Genomic DNA, 17,752 nt, shown 5'->3' with positions numbered 1-17,752 from the left:
CTAGCTAGCTATGTAGCTGTTTAGCTTGCTAGCACATTCAAACAATTAACAAACTTGTGAGCTACCAGATGTTCTTGTCAAACTGTCAACAGAGTAGCTAGCAAGCAACAATATATGCTAAATCAGTCTGGAAACCACTTAAGGGCATTTGACCTTTCAGACAAGTCACATGGCCAGGAATCAGATTTATGTGATTTCAAATATGGCTTGAAATATCTGATTCCATGTGCTTTTTGTCTGTGCAGACTGCAGGAAAAATATCAGATTTGACTCAGCTATATACATTATTTTTTGTATTTGAGTCAAACGTCAAACTGCCACTCTGGCGTTGCAGTTGGGTTGGGCATAAAACTAGAAAATATTTATTTGACAGGAATAAAATCCGTTCTTCGTTTCAGGCAATATGGCACGTGTTGACTTGACATGATTAAGATAACTACTGTGCAGGTGCATGACAGCAACAGCATTTGACATATCAAAGATATTTAATTTGGGGCTTTCTGCAGAGGCCAAAGCGAATCGGATGACGATCTGATTTCCGGTCAGTTTTGCGCTTACTTGCCAAACAGTACTTGGTTATGATTTGAGCAAGATACATTGATCCCAGATCTGCGTTTACCGGCAACTTCCGTGTACTGGCGACCACGTGTCTATGCGCTGACCAATGGCAACGCTCCTAGTTATAGCTGAACGAAGCCATGTGAGGATCTGTAAAATGGCGGCGCAGTGGCGTAGAAAAGATGAGCATATAATCACCGGCAACACGGACTTTCTGACCGCAAACACATTCAATGAGGTACGGCTTTGATACATACTTTTTCTGCATACATGTGGCCAAATAAAAATTACTTGTACCACTTGTCTTTGGCCTTTTTCATACACGAAAAATAGCAAACCAGCACGCGGTGCCTACACGTGGATGTGAATGTCTAGTAGTAGCTAACTTTAGCTGCGAATCGCATGGTGGAATGGGAAAATAACTGCTGGTGACACAAGTAGCTAACTATGTTGTCTCCGTTATTTCACGATTTAGTTCGGCATTATTTTATTGGCTTTCTGCGAAGTAATACCTGTCTAAGTTGCAGTGACAGTAAATTGAATGTGCTATAATTAATTAAGGAGTCAGCCAAGTTTCTCCTCTACTCGGAAAAAGCGATGTTCTGTCTGCTGCTAACGTTCATAGTTGCTGGACTCGCACACCTTATAAAGACTGGTCGTGTTGGATATGCGGAAGCTGGCAACAATCAATGTCGGTTGGCGTCAATCAAAAGCAAATGATTACATTTACGTCATTTAGCAGACGCTCTTATCCAGAGCGACTTACAACTTAAATAAGATTCAATTGTTGAGTTTATTCTTTCGAATATTCCTCATTCACGTGGCTGTCGATATGCATATTTAGCAACGTGCTGGAACGTACACACTCACTGTCCCATACATATTCAGACAGGGACACATTACTTTTTGTTACATTTACATTTACATTTAAGTCATTTAGCAGACGCTCTTATCCAGAGCGACTTACAAATTGGTGCATTCACCTTATGATATCCAGTGGAACAACCACTTTACAATAGTGCATCTAAATCTTTTAAGGGGGGGGGGTTAGAAGGATTACTTTATCCTATCCTAGGTATTCCTTAAAGAGGTGGGGTTTCAGGTGTCTCCGGAAGGTGGTGATTGACTCCGCTGTCCTGGCGTCGTGAGGGAGCTTGTTCCACCATTGGGGTGCCAGAGCAGCGAACAGTTTTGACTGGGCTGAGCGGGAACTGTGCTTCCTCAGAGGTAGGGGGGCCAGCAGGCCAGAGGTGGATGAACGCAGTGCCCTTGTTTGGGTGTAGGGCCTGATCAGAGCCTGAAGGTATGGAGGTGCCGTTCCCTTCACAGCTCCGTAGGCAATCACCATGGTCTTGTAGCGGATGCGAGCTTCAACTGGAAGCCAGTGGAGAGAGCGGAGGAGCGGGGTGACGTGAGAGAACTTGGGAAGGTTGAACACCAGACGGGCTGCGGCGTTCTGGATGAGTTGTAGGGGTTTAATGGCACAGGCAGGGAGCCCAGCCAACAGCGAGTTGCAGTAATCTAGATGGGAGATGACAAGTGCCTGGATTAGGACCTGCGCCGCTTCCTGTGTGAGGCAGGGTCGTACTCTGCGAATGTTGTAGAGCATGAACCTACAGGATCGGGTCACCGCCTTGATGTTAGTGGAGAACGACAGGGTGTTGTCCAGGATCACGCCAAGGTTCTTAGCACTCTGGGAGGAGGACACAAGGGAGTTGTCAACCGTGATGGCGAGATCATGGAACGGGCAGTCCTTCCCCGGGAGGAAGAGCAGCTCCGTCTTGCCGAGGTTCAGCTTGAGCTGGTGATCCGTCATCCACACTGATATGTCTGACAGACATGCAGAGATGCGATTCGCCGCCTGGTTATCAGAAGGGGGAAAGGAAAAGATTAATTGTGTGTCGTCTGCATAGCAATGATAGGAGAGACCATGTGAGGATATGACAGAGCCAAGTGACTTGGTGTATAGCGAGAATAGGAGAGGGCCTAGAACAGAGCCCTGGGGGACACCAGTGGTGAGAGCGCATGGTGCGGAGACAGATTCTCGCCACGCCACCTGGTAGGAGCGACCTGTCAGGTAGGACGCAATCCAAGCGTGGGCCGCGCCGGAGATGCCCAACTCAGAGAGGGTGGAGAGGAGGATCTGATGGTTCACAGTATCAAAGGCAGCAGATAGGTCTAGAAGGATGAGAGCAGAGGAGAGAGAGTTAGCTTTAGCAGTGCGGAGAGCCTCCGTGACACAGAGAAGAGCAGTCTCAGTTGAATGCCCAGTCTTGAAACCTGACTGATTAGGATCAAGAAGGTCATTCTGAGAGAGATAGCAGGAGAGCTGGCCAAGGACGGCACGTTCAAGAGTTTTGGAGAGAAAAGAAAGAAGGGATACTGGTCTGTAGTTGTTGACATCGGAGGGATCGAGTGTAGGTTTTTTCAGAAGGGGTGCAACTCTCGCTCTCTTGAAGACGGAAGGGACGTAGCCAGCGGTCAAGGATGAGTTGATGAGTTGAGTTGATTTTGTAATGTTGGAACTGTTACGGTCCAAGTGTTGGGCATGCTACCTATGTCAACCATGGGCTCATACAGAAGTACATTAATTCCGCTACAATGCACCCTTATTTTACTCGTTTTTATATCATTGCATTTCAATTGCCTTTGCGTACCACCCATTTCAGTAAACATTCTCCATATATAATTCATACCTGTCAACACTGGCCTCACACCCAGGGTCTTGTTTTGCTGAACTAGCTATAGCCGCTCTACTCTTGTGGGAAACATTCATGATAAACAGAGTTGTAGCTAGTGTGATTGTATAGGCCTTACATTGACGTTAATAGGAGTGAGTGTCAGGCACCTAGTAGCCGACAATGGCCTATTTCAACGCTGTCCACGTCTTTGTAGTACTGTACTATCCCGCTCAATTAAAATAATGTATATTTCCTGAGAGGTAATGAGGGATTAGTAGATAGGGACCATATGGGCTCTGGTCCAAAGTAGTGTACTATATAAGGAATAGGGTGCCAGTTGGAACGGGCTCAATAATAAATAAAGGCAAAATAAAAAAATATCGTTACGCCACGCTTTTCTGTTTTCCCCAGTCTGAACATTTTACAATGCTCCCATTGTTACTGTTCGCTGTCGGATCGCATCTCCCACACACTTATTGGTTGGGTGACACTGAGAAAAGAACACTGACTGGAAACTCTCACAAATGGCACCCTACTCCCTATAGTGCACTACTTTTAACCAGAGACCTATGGGCCTTGGTCAAAAGTAGTGCACTGCACTTCATATGTAATAGGATGCCATATGGGATGCAGCTTGTGACTATCACGTTTCTCAAGAAAGATCCATTTGGATCTATAAGCCCTGGTCATAAGTAGTGCACTGCATTTGGGAATAGGGTGTCTTTTGGGACGTAGCACCATAATCATATTATAGACAGACAGTGTCCCAGCAACAACCACCACCACCCCCAGGGAGGGGCCAGTTGTTGTCAAGAAGTGAGCGTGAGGACTAGTGTGCTATGGGCTAACTGTCACTTTTTATGACAAGACAACGCATGTCCTTATGATGCGAGACACTTTGTGCTGCTGTTTTTACACCTCGTTGGATAAATCAAACTGAAGTGTGGTAATGACTGTCTGAACATTTCCCTCCTCCGCCCCTGCCACAGGGCTCTGCTCTTCAACAGTCTGAAAACATGGCATGCACACACACTCATTCTGATGGGAGGAAGCATACAAACGCAGCCTCAACAAACACTGATGACTAGCAGCTTGTTTTATTGTATTCAGACTGCCCTTTGAGTTATGTTGCTCAAGTGTCTTTTAGTAGAAATGTGTTAACTTTCTCAATCTTTCCTTAATTCCCCCCATCCTTCCTCTTTGCCACTTTCTGTAAATACATTAAAGAAGAATGTCAGAAGGGAGGGACATGACCTTCTCCTCCACTACGGTTGGGAAAGAGACGAGGAGATGGGATGCGGGGAATCACAAAAAGACTTATGATCGAGCAACTGTTTCTGTAGGCTGCGTTTACACAGGAGGCCCAATTCAGATATTTTTGCTTGCTCTTTTGACCAATCAGATCAGATCTTTTTCCAAAAATTGGCCAGCCTATTTGCCTGACTCGTGATTGAACTTGTTCTCCCTTTCTGATCTTGTTGCTTGTTACAGGCTGTCCTGGGTAAAGGGGAAGTCAGTGATCTGGAAATGGACACTCACTCCTGCCTGGACCCTTCCATCCTGGCTATGTTTGAAGACTCCGCCGTAGCTGCAGAGGTCAGTATCAGGACACAATGTTGGCCAACATTTAGATTTACTGGGGCGTATTCATTACGCTGATTCTGTTGTAAAACATTTCTTAAAAGAAGGCAAACGAAACGGGGAGGGAACTACCTGAATTTGTCCAATAGAAACTCTAATTTTGTTGTTTGCTATCGTTTGGGTCTTAAACGGTTTCCGTAATGAATACGCCCCTGATGTAGACCCTGTTCCCATCCGAGACAGGTTCTACATCAGTGGTTCCCAAACTTCAGGTCGGGCCCCAATCTGGGGTCCCCTGAGAAAATGTGGGATCTTATCAAACAAATGAAGATTTTTTTGAATCTTCAAATGGGTACAGAGTACAACCTTTTAGTGTCAACTAAGGGCCTTTTACACTATTAGAATGCTCTTTCATGTCATTATTATGAGTTGGGACAGCCTGCGGGACCTAAAGCTGAGTAAATATCAACACACAGCGTTAACTAGGGAATATCATGTTTCCAAGTGGTGTCCCCTGCATTTTCTACTGTCAAAGAAAAACTCCTGGTTTACATTAACTTGTCCAATTAGAAACAGAAATGAGAGATGCCATTTGTATTATTTTTAATTCATTCAATTTATTTCAGAAATGAATGCCATTTGTTTTTCAGACTAGGAGCAGACTGGATGAGGAGAGTGAGGCCACGTTGTTGACAGCTCTAACAGAGATACTGGACAGTGTTGACGATGAGACCCTGTCTCCCTTTGACACCCTGCCTGACACTGGGCTCTTCTCTGACCAGAGGCTACGGGACAACTCCCCGGTGGGTAAAACCAAGTCTGGGTCTGTGTGTGTGATTCAGAATCAGTTGAGAATTAAGAGTAACCAGCTGTCCTACTCTGAGACGCTGTGTGAATACAGTCCCAGGTGTTCTTGATTTGATGAGAATCAGGGTTATTGCTTTTATTTTGGTTTTATCTGGAAGTCATGGTGAAAATGGTGTCAGTGGGAGGATGTGATTGTTGTTTTGTAATTACTGTATTTCTCCTGTTTGGTGTGTTTCTCCAGTTGAGGCGGCTGCTGAGTTTAACACGGTCTCCACCTGATAAAGAAGCACTCTTTCGTTCCATAAAGACCCCCTCTTCATCTTCATCCCCCTCTTCCTCTGTTGGAAAGGTAGAAACCTCATCCCTTTCTGTTTTATGGAAGTCCGTGTGTGTGTGTCAGATTAAGATTAGCCGTACTACTACTGGTAATCCCACCCGTTAATCTAGGTTTACAGAGGTAATTTCAATGATAAAAGAACCACCAGAAGAGTGCTCTCCAACCCTGTTCCTGGAAGCTATCCTCCTGTAGGTTTTCACTTCAACCCTGTTCCTGGAAGCTATCCTCCTGTAGGTTTTCACTTCAACCCTGTTCCTGGAAGCTATCCTCCTGTAGGTTTTCACTTCAACCCTGTTCCTGGAAGCTATCCTCCTGTAGGTTTTCACTCCAACCATGTTCCTGGAAGCTATCCTCCTGTAGGTTTTCACTCTAACCTTATTTGTAACTAACCTGGGGTGTATTAAGTCTTGCAACGGAAACCGTTTACTGTTTAAGAAGCAAACATAATGAAACTGGGAGGGTCCTACTTGAATTTGTCCAATAGAAGCTCGATGTTATTGCAAAACATTTTTCCATTTGGAGTAAACTGTTTCTGTTGCAGAACAGTCATTTAGCTGTGGCGCTTCGCTTTTTTCCGTCACTGAGTACATTTCAGGTCTGCTGACTGCAAACTTAAACATTGTGAAAATTCTGTGCAACTTCCGGCGCGCGTTTATTGTGGCCACTGAGGCTGCACCAGTGTTACGTTAGTTAGTAGGCTACTGTGGCTATTTGATCATCATGTAGGCCTACCATCAAAAACAATGGAGAAAATGCATCCCATAACATTTGAACATGGAAATAGCTGTTCAGACATTCAGCCTACAGCCAATGTGTGGTGTTCAATATAGGCCTACATCCATGAGACTTTTGGGGGGAAAAACATGTAGGGCTTGACATGAACCTGTTGATCCACTTGTCCTTCATACAAGGAGGTGATTGAAAAATGTTGTTGTTCAATGCAAGAAACCACTTTACAAAATAAAATGCATTGTTATTCCCATACCATTATTACAGAGAATCAGACAAATGATGCTACCCTCTGCCTATTGGCTACTTAGCTTATTCAAGGCCTTCTCAAAATACAACACAAATACAACACTGCCCCTTTAAGACATGCAAATGCTTTTTACCTGACTGGCTTTTCAAAGATGTCTAGAAATACAAACGTTTTGTGCTCTTGTAGGAAGCAACCACTCCCCCCATTGGTAACTACAAATGATCTATAACTGGGCTAATAACTCACTAACTAGCAAAGGATATGAACAAATGTGCACAGGTGGCTACATGCAGCTCTCACTTTGATCTCAAAACAAGCGCATGCTGTCCAGTGGCCATATAGGATCCATATGTGGCAATGGCTATTTTCATATAGGCCTACTGCGGCTCTGATTGGTTATGGTGCACTGGTCTGTGTAGTGGTGCATGTCAATGCAATAGAATCCTACTCCGATGCGTTCTGCCTACAATAAAATCTCTTGCACAGTTAGTTTTGCATACGAAGTCTTGCGTAGTTGGTTTTGTTTCTGTATGTTCACATTGAAAGTAGCTAATGTTGCGTTGATTCTAACACAATTCCCACAGTAGAGGGAAACGTTGATGTGTTAACTAACGGGGAAAACTCTAGAAAGTCAAGTGAAGTTCAATCTCGTGCTTCTCTGCGCGGGCTGATATTTAATCTGTGTGGCAGTGGCGAGCTGGGCCCCCACGCACGCGCGCACCTTAGAGGGAACATTGGCCGTCACGCAAAAAAAATATTTCTGTTGAGGCGCACTTTGAAGATGCTGGAACAGTCAACATTTACTTTTCCTCTGCAAACAAAACGAGTTACGAATCGAAAAATCTGACAACCCCATTGTAGAATTATTTATTTCTATGCAAGATAAATATTCCTCTCGAGGCACATTCAAGTTATGAGTACCATAGGAAGAGCCCTGCACTGGAGTAACTTGTTTGGTTTCAAATAAGAAAAACTGTTAAAAATGCACATTGGTTTTAATGTACTAAATAATAATAAATAAAATGCCTAGCATAATGAATTTGGCATTTGTATGGGATTGGGTTGTGTCATAGTTTGGAAATCATATACAAAGAATATTAGTGTACTACACTATGGGATTGAGTTTGTCATGAAAAATAATATAGAGAATTATATCTTTATTAAAAATAAATAAAAATCGAGAAATAGCCAGCACGATTATGAGCATAGCTAGCTCTGCTGGAGTAACAGTCTTGACGTCATTCTTCTTTACAGGTTGAGACAGTCATTACTGACAGACCCAGGAGGGCTAGGCTAACTCCCAGAGCCCAGGGCTCTTCCACATCCATACAGAGGAGCGATGGAGAGGAGGAGGAAAGGAGTGATACAGAAGAGGAGGAGGGCGGCAAGGTCCACATTCACAGTCCGCCTCGGGGCTTCAATCTGACCAATCAGGACTCGGGAGAACTCTCCCTCGACCAATCAGAAGTGAGAGCGCTGAACTCTGTAGAGAAGGACCATGGCTACTCCTCTACAGTGTCCCTGGTGGACCTGGTGAAACTCATGCACCCCTACTGCCTGAGGGTGTGCCTGGATGAGGAGGGGAAGGACTGGATCGGCACATCCAGGCAGGAGGCCTCCTCCCTGGGGGAATGGAGCGCGGACCAGAGAGTACCCCTTGAGGGCGAGGTGTGGAGGTATACGAAGCCTGGTTCGGAAGAGAGCGACGAGGAAATTGATGTGGACGGATCAGATGACGAGTGTCCCTCGGGAGGAGGGATGAAGAATGAGAAAGGGGGGGATGGAGAACAGGGAAGTAAAGGTGAAGAAGTGAAGCAACTAAAAAGTCTACTTGTGAAGTGGGATGGGCCCAAAGAAGGCCAGAAGACCAAGAACAAAAAAAGAGTGAGCTTCGGACCTGTCCTGGTGACATCCTACGAGCTACCAGAAACAGACGAACTTGACTTAAACGTGCTCCCGGACTTGAGCGAGCTCACCAGCCAAATCCCCATTTTTGACTTCAACACCAAAACAATGACCATTTCCCTCACAACATCCTCTCCAGAGTCTTCAGCAGCATCTTCAAAGGACAACCAACATCCGGTTGAAACTGGCTTACCTGAAAGGACCGGAGATAAGTCGTCGGAGCCTCCACCACAGCAAGGCGAGTCCAAGCCCAGACCGGCCCTCAGTCTTCAGCAGTACCGCCTGCTGCGCCAGCAGAAAAGACTACCCCTGGTGGTGAAACCTGAGAATTACACCACCAAATGGCCCTCTCTACCTGAAACCCCCAAGGAGTTGCCTCCTATACCCTATTTGCAAGGACCTAAATATAATGTTTGGGGACCAACAACCACACATCATTACATAGGAAGTAAAACAGGGGATGATGTCAGTGGATTCAAGCCTATATCTAAGACTAGGACAAAGATTGTCTCTCCTGCTTGTCCCAGTAAACCTGGTAAAGGCATTGGCATCAATGGATCAAAGCCTGTAAGAAGTGGGACTAAGACTTCTCCTGCCAGCTCAGCTTTAAAGCCCAAATGCAGCTCAATGGAAGCTAAATCTGCTAATTATGTTGGTGTATTAAAGCCTATTTGGACTGATACCATCTCTCCTGCTAGTCCCTTACCAAGTCCCAACCTGAACTCCAACTCAGTGGCGGGTCTGGGCCAGAACAGGACTAGCCCAGAAAAGAGTGCTGTTGCGATCAGTAGCGACCCCCCAAACCCTGTCCTGGTCCCACTACCAGGAACCCGTCCATCTTTGGATGGATTTGATAGGAGCCATGGGACCAACCAAGAGAAGCAGGAACAGGAACAATCTCTACCTCTGTCCACCACCCAGGAGTCTCCGGCGCCCAAGCCCAAAATGGTGTTCTGCAACCGGGATCCAAGCCTGAAGAGCACCAGTCTCCTCCTTGAGATCCAGCGGAGGTTCTCCACCAAACAACCATTGCGGAAAGCACTTCACACCCAAAACACTGCAGAGACCATGAAACAAGGGCATCAGCCTCGCTCTCTCAGCCCAAGGAAAGGGATTGAGACCGTACCAGAAGGGTCCAAGTTTTCCCCAAGTGCACCAGTAATGGCAAGTCCGTCCTCCAGACCCTCAGTCCATCCACCCACCAATGCTGTTGTTGCTCCTTACCCAGAGATGGAGAGGGCAAAGCGGGTAGCCCTTGGGAACCTCCCCCATGTCCAACTGTCCACCTCTCCAGAGAGTAACACCTGCATACAGACCCCTACCTGCGGCACAGGTAAGCCAGATGAGCCATAACACACACATAAACAATATATTTTGGTATAGGGTGAAGTTGACTCTGATTTTGGGTCAGTTTATAATTTCACTTACTACAGGTTAAGGTTAGGATTGGGGGAGTGGAATCTGATCCTAGATCTGTACCTAGGGGAAACTACCCTGAGTATGTATTTCTTCAGATAAAGCTAATTAAGCTAGAGCTAAAAGTGGATGATTTGTGATTTAGTTAGATCTGATGTGAAATTAACAAAAATGTATAATTTGTGATTACTTTGATATCCTGTGTCATTCTTTCTAAGACCCATTCAGAAAGAGATTGTCTCCATGTCCAGCGACGGAATCAAAGCTTTAAACATATACTAGATTGACGACTGCTTTTCAGAACGTTTATATATTTTTGTATTTATTTTGTAAGGAGTGGGGCAGTCCCACTCATATTTTTCAGATAGGAAAGATGGAGAGGAAAAAGTGAGGAGAGTTGCTGAAATAGCAGGGGTCTGGACCGGAACCCATGCTGCAGCGGTATATGTGTTCCAGAGGAAGCAGCTTAGAACACTAGACCAGCAGAAAGTTCACCTTGATGAACTGCTACTGTCCCTGCATTCAGAAACTGATTTCTCTTGGTCACGTTGCAGGAATCGAAGCCACAGATCTGACCAGCCTTCTGGAGCGGTTTGAGGAGACACAAGGTGAGTGAGGGATCAGTGGGGTTTTGTTAACTCTCTCCCGTGCTTCTTCCAGCTATACTACGTCCCATCCATTCTGGGATTTGCATTAAGATGTATTGATTTGGTTGATGCATACATCCCAGCTACCCCTGTCCTTGTCATCTTAAACATGGTGATGGAAAAAGGCACAACAGATCCTAAATCAGCACTCCTACTCTAAGATTCAACCCCTGACCTTTCCTCCCTCATGGCTGTGTCTCTTCCCACAGCCAAAGAGGAGACTGAGAGTGAACCTGAAGGCAGTCCAGATAGGAGCCCTGTTAGAGATGAAGAGCTGAGCAACAACACTCAAGGTGAGTTAAAGGAAGGTCCTTTCTATTATGCAGAAGGACTCAGCCTGGAGACTTGCACCCTATTACCTCCTTAGTGCACTACTTTTGTCCAGAGCCATATATGGGCACTGGTCAAAAGTAGTGCACTATAAAGGGAATAGGGCGCCAGTTGGGATGAACCTGTTCTTCGACTTAATTTCTAGTTTAGTCCACACAGTTGCTCAGAGGACTTTGCTGTGGTTATTCTAATGCTTTAGAACAGAACTTCAGTTCATCATCTGGTTTGTTGCTTTCTTTCCAGGGATGCTGACACTGCTGGGTGCCTATCTCCTCAGCACCCAAGAAAAACTCTGTGTTCCAGAACCCGCTAGCTTTCCAGAACTTGTCAACACACTTGAACCCCTCAGAACTCCGGAACCCCTCAGAGCTCCGGAACGTTGCGATACTCAGGAACCTCTCAGCACCCAGAATGTTCTCAGCACTCAGGAACAGGCCCCTGCACAGCCGCGCTGGAAACCGCTTACCCCTGTCGCACCTCAGAGGAAGCAACCGGCAACCCCCAAACCTCTCCCTCCCAAGGCCATCCAAATCATCGACCCCCGTCCTCTACCACCCAAAAAGGCCCACCCCCTCCCCCCAAAGCCCCCTGTCACCCCCCCTGAGTTCCAGACACCAGTATCTTTCTCCTCGGACCATGACTACTGTCTATCTCAGGATCAACCAGGGAGTAATACTACTACGCTATGCAGCAAAAGACAAACGATACTCACCGACCACCAACCAATCACCAACCCCTCCTTAGTGCCTGGCACGCAGAACTCTGGGAAATATTTGCGCCAGCAGCAACCAATGGACTCCAGGACTGTTCCAGAGACAGAACTTCCCTCAGACTCTGCTCCGCCATCTACAGATAGCTCCCCCTTTAGGACGGATGCCATTACTGCAGGGGAGACACAGGAAGAGAGAACCAGCCCCTGCATCCCTTCCCCTCCTTCACCCAGTCCCCCTGCAAGAGGTAGGAGGTCGTCCCGGCGCTATCGGACAAGGTCTTCATGCTCGGACTCTAGCTCTAGGTCCCCTTCTTCATCATCATCTTCCTCATCCTCCTCCTACTCTCGATCCAGGTCTCGCTCTCCACCCCGAAAGAGGTAGGTTAAAGTTCTGTGTGGTGACTGTTATTGCTTTTGAATTGAAGTTGAGGGGAGGGGGGGGGGCATGTTAGTGGGTGTGGCCAATGGTAAGGTACTTTTTTTTGCTGTTTTAAACCTAATTTCTGACAGAATAAAAAAATACATTTTTAAAGATAATTTTTTGCAGTTTTACACATTTTGCCATAGCATAAAAACACTTTATAAGGCACCAATCAATGACATGAGATGTTTTGAATTTTAACCTCTCCCTGACTGTACTTTTTATTTTGGTGATTGTTAGTTCTCAAAGATGATCTTCAAAATCTCCATTATATCTTCTACATACTTTACATCTGGTTTTAGTCATTTAAGTTTACAACTTTTTACCACCACAAAATTGATTTTCTTGCTTTAACCCACGTCCTCTCCTTCCTCTTTCTCCAATCCCTCTCCCTCCCCTCCCCATCCCATCCCTCTCCTCCCCATCCCCATACTCTCCTCCCCATCCCTCTCCTCCCCATCCTCCCCATCCCCATCCCTCTCCTCCCCATCCTCTCCTCCCCATCCTCCCCATCCCTCTCATCCCCATCCCTCTCCCTCCCCACTCCCCCTCTCCCTCCCCATCCCTCCCCATCCCTCTCCTCCCCATCCCCATACTCTCCTCCCCATCCCTCTCCTCCCCATCCCCATACTCTCCTCCCCATCCCTCTCCTCCCCATCCTCCCCATCCCTCTCATCCCCATCCCTCTCATCCCCATCCCTCTCCCTCCCCATCCCTCCCCATCCCTCTCCTCCCCATCCCCATACTCTCCTCCCCATCCCTCTCCTCCCCATCCTCCCCATCCCCATCCCTCTCCTCCCCATCCCTCTCCTCCCCATCCCCGTCCCTCTCCTCCCCATCCCTCTCCTCCCCATCCCCGTCCCTCTCCTCCCCATCCCTCTCCTCCCCATCCCCGTCCCTCTCCTCCCCATCCCTCTCCTCCCCTCCCCATCCCTCTCCTCCCCATCCCTCTCCTCCCTCCCCATCCCTCTCCCTCCTCCCCATCCCTCTCCCTCCTCCCCATCCCTCTCCTCCCCATCCCTCTCCTCCCCATCACTCTCCTCCCCATCCCTCTCCTCCCCATCCCTCTCCCTCCTCCCCATCCCTCTCCCTCCTCCCCATCCCTCTCCCTCCTCCCCATCCCTCTCCTCCCCATCCCTCTCCTCCCCATCCCTCTCCTCCCCATCCCTCTCCTCCCCATCCCTCTCCCTCATCCCCATCCCTCTCCTCCCCATCCCCCTCCCTCCTCCCCATCCCTCTCCTCCCCATCCCTCTCCTCCCCATCCCTCTCCCTCATCCCCATCCCTCTCCTCCCCATCCCTCTCCCTCATCCCCATCCCTCTCCCTCCTCCCCCAACAGGTTCTGTCCCAGGCGTTCTGAAAGCAGCTCCTCATCCTCTTGCTCCAGCTCCGTCTCCCGTTCCCCGGTTCCCTGCCGGTACCGGCTCCCCTACCCACAGTCCTGGAACCGCTCTCGGTCCACATCAAAGTCCTGGACTCAGTCTGGTTCCAGATCTAGGTCCAGGTCCCCCACCACACTGGCCTACAGCAGGGCCCAGAGGTGGAGGGACTGCTACAGGTCAGTGATGGCATTAATACATTTTTTAAATAACTTTTAAAAAAGTATTTTGTAAAAGTTTTTAGGGGTGTGTATTATTAAAGGAGTTCTGAATGATTGTATTAGACTCTGATTAAACTATAGCCACACTGGTCTTCCGTAGTCCATCTCACCTCGCTGTCTCCTCTCCTCTTCCCCAACCTTCAGCTCCAACAACGTCAGGGACTCCAGGAAGCGAAAGAGACAACAAGATATGAGGAATCAAAAACTAAAAGCCATAGTGAGTACTGAGTGGTACATTTACAAACCGTGGTACACCTTGTGTTTTTGCTGTTAACATTTTAGAAATATATTTTTTATACTTTTTAAGATGTTAAATGTAAACGTGCCATTACTTCCTGATTGATTTGGAGACCAAATTGTCGCCTACTGTACTCTTCGGTTCCCACCAGATGGCCAAGCTGCAAATTGAAGATTGGCTATGTCATAAACATTTTTGGAAACCAAAATGAGCTTTTTGGTCTTCAATTTAGGTCAGGAATAAGGTTAGCAGTGTGGTTAGGGTGAAAGTTGGATGAGTTGCGGTGTAACTGCCACGTCCGTTTGCGATATTACAATAACAAAGCTGTTTCAAACAACAAGCACTTTTATTCCCTGATATCATTGCATGTGTGATATAACAGCATGTACTACAATGTATTTCAATTACATTGCTGGAGGCTCATCTCCTGGTCTAAAACAAAACCATAACAGATGGCCTGGGAGAGACCTATGGCACCGTTTCCCCTTTCGCAGATCTCAGCTTTAATGTTTGGGTTTAAAATCGGATTTTAAGAAGATCATTTGTAGAAATTTACAGGGCTTGTGATAGTGACAACCCTTGGTGCGTTGTTTTGTTTGGCCAGGACGAGCGCAGGGTGGTGTACGTGGGCCGCATCCAGAGGACCATGATGCACACGGAGCTGAGAGAACGCTTCTCTCTGTTTGGAGAGGTGGAGGAATGCACCCTGCACTTTAGAGACAGGGGGTGAGTGTTGCTTTCTCTCTGCATCAAAAGAGATGGTCAAAAATCATTAGCATCAGTGTCTTTAAACTTTTTCTTCTCTAGACTTTCTCTGTCCTCTTTCCCCTTCTAGCCCCTTCTGTCCCCCTCACCGCTCCCTCTCTGTCCCCCTCACCGCTCCCTCTCTGTCCCCCTCACATCTCCCTCTCTGTCCCCCTCACCGCTCCCTCTCTGTCCCCCTCACCGCTCCCTCTCTGTCCCCCTCACCGCTCCCTCTCTGTCCCCCTCACATCTCCCTCTCTGTCCCCCTCACATCTCCCTCTCTGTCCCCCTCACATCTCCCTCTCTGTCCCCCTCACATCTCCCTCTCTGTCCCCCTCACATCTCCCTCTCTGTCCCCCTCACATCTCCCTCTCTGTCCCCCTCACATCTCCCTCTCTGTCCCCCTCACATCTCCCTCTCTGTCCCCCTCACCTCTTTCTTTCTCTCCCTCTCTGTCCCCCTCACCTCTCCCTCTCTGTCCCCCTCACATCTCCCTCTCTGTCCCCCTCACCGCTCCCTCTCTGTCCCCCTCACCGCTCCCTCTCTGTCCCCCTCACCGCTCCCTCTCTGTCCCCCTCACATCTCCCTCTCTGTCCCCCTCACATCTCCCTCTCTGTCCCCCTCACATCTCCCTCTCTGTCCCCCTCACATCTCCCTCTCTGTCCCCCTCACATCTCCCTCTCTGTCCCCCTCACATCTCCCTCTCTGTCCCCCTCACCTCTTTCTTTCTCTCCCTCTCTGTCCCCCTCACCTCTTTCTTTCTCTCCCTCTCTGTCCCCCTCACCTCTCCCTCTCTGTCCCCCTCACCTCTCCCTCTCTGTCCCCCTCACCTCTCCCTCTCTGTCCCCCTCACCTCTCCCTCTCTGTCCCCCTCACCTCTCCCTCTCTGTCCCCCTCACCTCTCCCTCTCTGTCCCCCTCACCTCTCCCTCTCTGTCCCCCTCACCGCTCCCTCTCTGTCCCCCTCACCTCTCCCTCTCTGTCCCCCTCACCTCTCCCTCTCTGTCCCCCTCACCTCTTTCTTTCTCTCCCTCTCTGTCCCCCTCACCTCTCCCTCTCTGTCCCCCTCACCGCTCCCTCTCTGTCCCCCTCACCTCTCTCTCTGTCCCCCTTCACCTCTCTCTCTCTCCCCCTTAGATATAATCATACTTCATTTCATTTATTGAACACTTATTTCACCAGGTAACTTATTAACTTACCTTTGTCCATGTCAAGTGGTTAGGAAATAACACTTTCTTAACCTGTGTTCTGTTTCCATAGCGACCACTACGGCTTTGTGACGTTCTACAACATGAAAGATGCGTTCGCAGCCATCGAGAACGGCTACAAGCTGAGGAGACCTGATGAGCTGCCCTTTGACCTCTGCTTCGGGGGCAGGCGTCAGTTCTGCAAATCTACGTACGCCGACCTAGGTGAGAACCTTTAAGGGTGGTCCCAAATGGGAAAGAGGGATACCTACTCTGTTGTTCAACTGAATGCCTTCAACTGAAATGTGTCTTCCACATTTAACCCAACCCCTCTGAATCAGAGAGGTGTGGGGGGCTGCCTTAATCGACATCCACGTATTCGGCGCCTGGGGAACAGTGGGTTAACTGCCTTGCTCAGTAGCAGAAAAACAGATTTTACCTTGTCAGCTTGGGGATTTGATCCAGCAACCTTTCGGTTACTGGCCCAACGTTCCTAACCACTAGGCTACCTGCCACACAATGGCGCCCTGTGTTTATTATGAATGTATCGGCCTCTCGGACGAAGGCTTTCCCCTTTTGGGAAATAGATGACATGAGTTTATTAAGTCACATGCACAGGGTCGCAGATGTAATTGCAGGGTAAATGTGGTTGAAATCATAGCATATTGGTAACTGAACTGGTTTGTTTCACCAGATTCTAATCGAGAAGAGGAGGACCCCACTCCAGCGAAAAGTAAGGAGGAGGAGCTGGACTTTGACACGCTATTGAAGCAGGCACAGAAAGGCTTGAAGCGGTAGCAGAGTCCTGGAGGAAGAGAGGGAGCCAAGAAAGAAAAAAGGAATGATGGGGAGAAAAGGTCCCAAATGTCGCCCTATTCCCTATAGAGGGCACTAACCTTAGGGCTCTGATCCCAAAGCAGTGCCCTCTATAGAAGGGAATGGGGTGTAATTTGGGACTGAGCCAACAAGTCAGCAAGATTTACCTCAGCTATACACATGTGCATACTTTAACATTATAGAAATGTTGTTTTAACTTGTATTGGTTCACTTTTATCAACTCATCTTATTTTATTTACTGTGCTAGCAAAACTTTGTTGATGCAGTAAAAATATTTTTAAGAAAAAAAATCATATGTTAATTATTAGAATATTGTAAACAAAATATTAAAAAGTTTAAAGGAAGGATCTTTAAATATCTTTGTTTGCACTAATATTGCATTTGCAAGCTTTGCTTTTCTCTCGTCTGTTATAATGTTTAAAAAGTTGAGATTCCCTTAGTCATTTTATTCCCAATTATGAACATGTTCTTTATGAATGAATAAAGACTATTATTGTGTAATACTGAACTAGTGTCCATCCCATTGCCCTGACTGGATGGATCCATGAACTGACAGATGAAGGAATATCTCAAACCCTACACTGTCAGTCTTCTTAAAGTGGAAATGAGTTGCTTAGTAACAGCCAACCTTTGGCTTTGAAGCTCACAATGTAGAAAATAATTAACCTGCCAAACTATACATTTCCAAAACTACATTAACTTCGAAAAGGATGGTACAAGGTAATCACAAGCAAGACTAGTTTAAGATGAAGATGAATTAAGTTGAAGTAGAC

At 47.3% G+C, this 17,752-nt stretch overlaps 1 protein-coding gene across 1 annotated transcript; it reads left to right on the top strand.

The window, feature by feature from the left end:
• The first annotated feature begins 666 nt into the window (after positions 1-666).
• On the top strand, positions 667-17,487 carry LOC106564355 (uncharacterized). The gene is made up of 13 exons (XM_014130414.3): positions 667-796; positions 4,731-4,835; positions 5,471-5,623; positions 5,869-5,976; positions 8,198-10,181; positions 10,819-10,872; positions 11,121-11,204; positions 11,485-12,331; positions 13,714-13,932; positions 14,119-14,191; positions 14,817-14,938; positions 16,216-16,367; positions 16,837-17,487. Exons 1-13 carry the CDS (start codon positions 716-718, stop codon positions 16,938-16,940), a joined length of 4,086 nt encoding a protein of 1,361 aa, XP_013985889.3. The 5' UTR covers positions 667-715; the 3' UTR covers positions 16,941-17,487.
• The last annotated feature ends 265 nt before the right edge of the window (positions 17,488-17,752 follow it).

Source organism: Salmo salar, chromosome 12, assembly GCF_965601325.2.
Source record: "Salmo salar chromosome 12, fSalSal1, whole genome shotgun sequence".
Lineage (NCBI taxonomy): Eukaryota > Metazoa > Chordata > Actinopteri > Salmoniformes > Salmonidae > Salmo > Salmo salar.
This window is presented reverse-complemented; position numbering and strand designations above follow the sequence as displayed.

What these genes read in the sequence shown, in the direction of transcription:
- LOC106564355 (XM_014130414.3), top strand. Translation starts at nt 716, where the DNA reads ATGGCGGCGCAGTGGCGTAGAAAAGATGAGCATATAATCACCGGCAAC. An exon ending in GCTGAGCAACAACACTCAAG is followed by an intron (nt 11,205 to 11,484) that starts GTGAGTTAAAGG and finishes CTTTCTTTCCAG; the next exon opens with GGATGCTGACACTGCTGGGT. An exon ending in CTGCACTTTAGAGACAGGGG is followed by an intron (nt 14,939 to 16,215) that starts GTGAGTGTTGCT and finishes CTGTTTCCATAG; the next exon opens with CGACCACTACGGCTTTGTGA.